The following is a 5,822-nucleotide window of genomic DNA, read 5'->3' as shown; positions in this document are numbered from 1 at the left end:
ATATATATATTCATTCTCAGATTCTCCTTTTAGAAAAGTTTGAAATTTTCACTTTGAAATATAATGACTATTTTAGGAAATATTCTTTGGTCTGCAGATAGGTTTCTGTTTAGGTGTGAACTCTGATTAAAGAAAATCATCTACAGAGAGATGGCTGTGCTGTTGACAGACAACACAAGGATTAATATTTTCCATCTGGAGAAGTGGTCAAAAGTAGAGAGAATGAATCACTCCACAGCCCTTTACTATGAAGTGGGTAATCATCATGAATGTTTGGTAAAGGCAACATTTTTACACATTTTTGGATAATACTCCAAAAGAATGTACAATTTGGATCATGTTCATATAGCCATAAAAATATCCTAGTGTAATAATAGAGCTGATAGGATTTTATAAACCTAGTCTATGCTGGGTAGTAACAGAATTGACTGTGCCTAGACCCTTACAGGGAGAGATCTCCTGGTATCACAGACTGACCTGGGGGAAAAGGAGAGGAGAGATAGAGAATATATAATTCCTCAGAAAGAAAGAATAAAAGGAAGTAAGACCTGATGGCAGGTCTGGAGAGTAGCTAGTTTAAATATAGACATGGGTATGTGAAGGTTGAAACCCAGTGCCTGAAGCTTAAGTATCAACCCTACATTCTGACTATCTTTTCTGACCTCCAGGTTCTGTAGGCTCATGGACAACCAATCCAGCATCTCAGAGTTTTACCTGCGAGGAATATCAGGGTTTCCAGAGCAACGGTGGCTACTCTATGGGATTTTCCTGTGTATGTATCTTGTCACCTTGACTGGGAATGTGCTCATCATCCTGGCCATTGGCTCTGATCCACACCTCCACACTCCTATGTACTTCTTTTTGGCCAACCTGTCCTTTGCTGACATGGGTTTAATATCATCTACAGTGACCAAGATGTTGTTTAATGTTCAGACTCAGCGCCATATCATCTCCTATACTGGTTGTCTCATCCAGATGTATTTCTTCCTGATGTTTGGTGATCTGGACAGTTTCTTCCTGGCTGTGATGGCCTATGACCGCTATGTGGCCATCTGCCGCCCTCTCCATTATTCCACAACCATGGATACCCAGTTCTGTGCCCTGATGCTTGCCCTGTGCTGGGTCCTCACCAACGTAGTTGCTCTGACTCACACTCTTCTCATGGCTCGACTGTCTTTCTGTGTTGTTGGGGAAATAGCTCACTTTTTCTGTGACATTACCTCTGTTCTGAAGCTATCATGCTCTGACACATATGTCAATGAGCTAATGATTTCTGTCTTAGGAGGCACAGTACTCATGGTCCCCTTTCTATATTGTCGTCTCCTATGTCCATATTGTATTTGCCATCCTGAGGGTTAGAACCCCTGGTGGGGGTACAAAGGCCTTTTCTACCTGTAGTTCCCACCTCTGTGTGGTCTGTTTTTTCTATGGGACATTGTTCAGTGCCTACTTGTGCCCACCTTCTATAGTCTTGGTAGAAAAGGACATTGTAGCTGCTGCAATGTCTACAGTAGTGACTCCCATATTGAACCCCTTCATCTATAGCCTAAGGAACAAGGACATGAAAGGGGCTCTAAGGAAACTCCTCTGTCAGAGGCAAATTTTCTCTTCCTAAATATAATGAGAGTAATGTTTAATGAAGGGACATGTCTATGTTAAACAAGTTTCTTTTAATTTGTTATTGTGTACATACTTGCCACCAGGTTGATTTCTAATAACTTAACCTCGCTAGACTTTAGCCTTCCCTAATATAAAGTAAAGATTATAGAAAATAAGTTGTTTATTTACTTTTTTGCTTATTTATTTATTCTTTTCTCCATTCTGTCTTCTTATTTGACATAGTGATTTTTTGAGACAGGGTTTTTCAGTGTATCCTTTCCTGTCCTGGAACCCACTCAGTAGACCAGGCTGGCCATGAACTCACAGAGATTCTCCTGCCTCTGCCTCCTGAGTGCTGGGATTTAAGGTGTGTGCCGCCACCACCTGGCTGAGATAGAGCACTGATGTACAACTCAGGCTAACTTTACATTCACTCTGTTGCCTGGATTGGCCCTTAGCTCACAATTTCCCTGTCTCAGTCTCCTGTGCAAAGTTTGTAGTCATGAATATCAACACCCAGTACAGTAGTTTCTATTTAATAAGATGAGTTGCATGATTGAGTAAGATAAGCAAGGAAGTGCATCTGATACAACAGCAAATGTGGTAGACACCAACAACTGAGAGCTATTGGTACTATGAATGTCATTCTTCATATGTACCGCCATTCAGAAGTAAAAAACGATTTTCTGAGATCCATTTGCTCAACAAGTAGAATATTTTTTCTATGCCGAAAGCTAAGTAAAAGTTCCTACACTAATATTTCACTCTAAATTATTAGCTTATCACTTGTTGCATTTGTCCTGTTCGTAGGAATATGTAGAATTTAAGAGAAAATAAAGGATGGTTGTTACATTCCAGGAAATCCAGACTAGGTAAAAAAAAAAATCCCATCACTATGAACTCAGTATTTATATTTCTCTGCTGGCTAAATGTCATTCTACAGCTTGGAAAGATTTTTCCAGGAATGTTGTTTACACTGTGTTACAATGCTTCTGCTCATTGCTGTTCAGAAATGCTCATTTCAGAGGCTGAAGAGATGGTTCATTTAGCACTTGTTCTTTTAGCAAACCCAGGTTCAGTATCCAGTACTTAAGTCAAGCAGCTTGCAAACACCTGTAATTCCAGTTCCAGAAGATCCAGCACCCTCTTTTGGCCTCCATGGACATATACATAAACATGTGCATGCTCACTCATAGACAGCACATACATGTAAATAAAAATTTTAAAAGATATTTTAAAAGAAAAACACTCCTAAAAAACAAAAAAGTGCTCAAAACTACCAACCTTCTAAAGACCACTAGATGGGAATATTAAGACCTCTTTTTGTATTTGGCTACAAATTTGTCTTCAGGTATAAACTGGGCATCAGAATCTTAGCTTTAAAGAGAGAAGATGAGATGTGTAAAGCTTTAATTTTCTCCCCTTCAAGAATCACACAAGTGTAAAAATTTTAGTGTAAGTACCATAAAACTGTGATCCTTCCATTTGACTTGATCATTGTCTAATGTCTATGTAAACAACTAAGCCATTAAGGGGGACAGTGTGTGTTCACTTTGGCTTGACCATTTTCTATCATCTACCTGAACAACCAAGCCAACTAGGAAAGCAGAGTGTAGGTTCACTTAGGTTTTCCCAATATTACTGCAGCAGCAAGGGTTTAGATCAACTCAGCATATAAGGGACCACAAAGGGACATGATTATTTGTTCCTGGTCAACTCTCTACGATCTTAGATTCCACTCAGTCAAGCTAGTTACCATTGTATTAAAAATTCTAAGTGTGTTTCTTTCTTGATACATAATCTTTACCCTTGGACCCAAAGTTCAAACTTCTACCCCTGTAATGCCACCGATTTCTAATATGTTTTTGGTACTTCAATGACTTATACTGAATTAAGGATTACTTTGTGCTTCAGCTGCAATCAGGGGTACGTGATAAGCAGTCTGCACATACATCTTGCCTACTTAAAGTACCTACTTTTTAATTTGTTTAGAATCAATACAGGAAAAGCATGCCATCTTTAATGTACTACCACAATTCCTTAAGATTGTTTAACATAATCAAACTTACTCTAGCTATCTAGGTGTATTTTTCCTTAAATATCTGTTTATAAAGTCAAAAAATTAAGAACATTCCTGAGAAGTACTGGCATTTCTCCCCTTCATTACTACCACCTGTCTAGTATACTTCCATATTATGCTCTTCCTATCCTTATACCATGATACTCATTCAGGCACTTTTTGTCTGTTACTCAGAGTACAATGACTAATCCATTGCCAAATTATCTCCATTGGCTACCCAGTGCTAATACACAAGCTCCTTAATATGGCATCTTGTTTCCTGTGCAGTAAAATACTTATCTGCTTGCCTAGATTCATGTATGGTGTTCTCTTGACTCTCACATAGCTGTGCTTAAGCAACACAAACCCTTTCTATTTCCTTGAACTTAGCATGCCACTGTACCACTTCTGGTTTATTCTATCCCTTCTGGCTAGATTGTCATTTGTCCCATTGCAAATTAATCTTCAAGGGTCTTCAAAACTCAGTTGAAAACATTCTTTCCCATAATGTTTTTTTTTTTCTGGAACTTAGACAGTATTTCCTATTTCCTCTCTTGTATTAGCCTGCCATACAGAATTATGAAAAACATGGCATTTTATTATTTTTATAGTAAGGCATTTTTGGTATTCTTGCATAGTTCACTATGTTTCTACATAGCTAGAATAGGAGTTAGAGCTGAATGATGGTGGCACACACCTTTAATCCAAGCACTCAGGGGGAAGAAGCAGGCAGATCTCTGTTAGTTCTAGGCCAGCCAGGTCTACAAGATCTAGTTCCAGGACAGGCACCAAAGCTACACAGAGAAACCCTGTCTCAAAAAAAAAAAGGAGCTAGAGGTATGTCCTTTTCTTGTTCTGTTTGAGCAGAGCTAGACACACTGTCTGCCATAGGACAGGTAATGTCCTAAACAGCTGCTAACTGACAGAATCTATAAAATAAGATAAGCAACAATCTAACTTTTCAGACTTTACATAAATACATTAATTTTATGAATATTTATGATAATTATGCGATATTTGTGATAATTATTTTGATATTTGCAGCTTCTTTATTTAAAATTACACATATATGCATATGAAAACAGTTGAGACTGAGTTTGCAGGCAACATGACCCCATTCTTGTGGCTTAATCATGGGAATTATGAGGAGGTTTTCTTTGTCACTGTTCTCAAAGTCTAGAAACTTCAAGTCTTGAAATGGAGTAGTTGAACTCATAACAGAGTTTCCTGGTGTTAGAGAAAGCAAAATATATTTTCTTCTCTTGGCCCACCTTCATTAGAAGTAATTTTTTAAAATAAGAAGAGTACTGGATTGGAGGTGAAGGAAGGAAATGATACTACACTAATGTCAGCATCCTCTAACAATTTCTATGAAACATATTTCCAGGAAGAGTGATTTAAATTAGTATAATAATTGTAATTTCCTAATCTAGCTGCAAAATAAATTGGCAACAATAAAAGAGTTCAACTTTTTACACTAAAGAGATGCAAGGGAAATAGAAATAAATATACCAGAATGACATTTAAGGAATCTAATATTTACTGACTATGTGCTTCATAATGAGATTACAATTGAGGGTGTAGTATTTGGAGATATGTGAATACATAGGTTTATTATGATGTCATTAAGTTCAGGTTGCTGCCCTGCTGAAGAGCTTCTTCATAGCCTCTTTCATGTCTCAGTTCTTTATGCTATAAATGAAGAGTTTCAGGAATGGAGTGGCCTCTGAGTACATCACAGAAGTGACTATTTCCTTGTCACTTGAAGTGCTAGGTGAAGGTACAAGATAAAGTCCAATAATTGCACCATAATACAGAGACACCACAGACGGGTGAGAGCCACATGTGGGCAAAGCTTTGCAGATTCCTTTGGTAGATGAAATTTCTGAAATGTGATCTCAATACAGCCATATGTGGCTGTTGGATTAATGGAGACCAATGATAATAGGTATTTGAACAAGTTTAATGACAAAACCAGACTCACGAAACCAAGGTTCCAGCGGAGTACCCGGTCCAGGCAGGAAGGGGCATGCAGCGTCTGCACGCCCAATTTATCAGTAAACATACGCCCGAGGGCAGCCCGCCCCCAAGGGGAGGGCTTATCCCTACATCTCCCTCTTTTTGTCTAAATAAGACAGAACTAACCTAAATACAACTATAAACA

At 38.3% G+C, this 5,822-nt stretch overlaps 1 protein-coding gene and 1 pseudogene across 1 annotated transcript; one reads left to right on the top strand and one right to left on the bottom strand.

Moving 5' to 3' along the window:
* Window positions 1-681: 681 nt before the first annotated feature.
* LOC126495363 (olfactory receptor 1N1-like) lies at window positions 682-1,615 on the top strand. Its single transcript, XM_050132971.1, is given in 2 exon segments — window positions 682-1,310; window positions 1,312-1,615. Coding segments are annotated over 2 exon segments (933 nt in total).
* Window positions 1,616-5,289: 3,674 nt separating this feature from the next.
* LOC126495357 (olfactory receptor 1J4-like) overlaps window positions 5,290-5,822 on the bottom strand; it is a 7,548-nt pseudogene continuing 7,015 nt past the window's right edge.

The sequence above is a fragment of the Alexandromys fortis genome, unplaced genomic scaffold (genome assembly GCF_014885135.2).
Source record: "Alexandromys fortis isolate MF-2015 unplaced genomic scaffold, M_Fortis_MF-2015_v1.1 scaffold_447, whole genome shotgun sequence".
NCBI lineage: Eukaryota > Metazoa > Chordata > Mammalia > Rodentia > Cricetidae > Alexandromys > Alexandromys fortis.
Note: the sequence above shows the minus strand (reverse complement) of the source record. Positions and strands in the feature narration are given on the sequence as shown.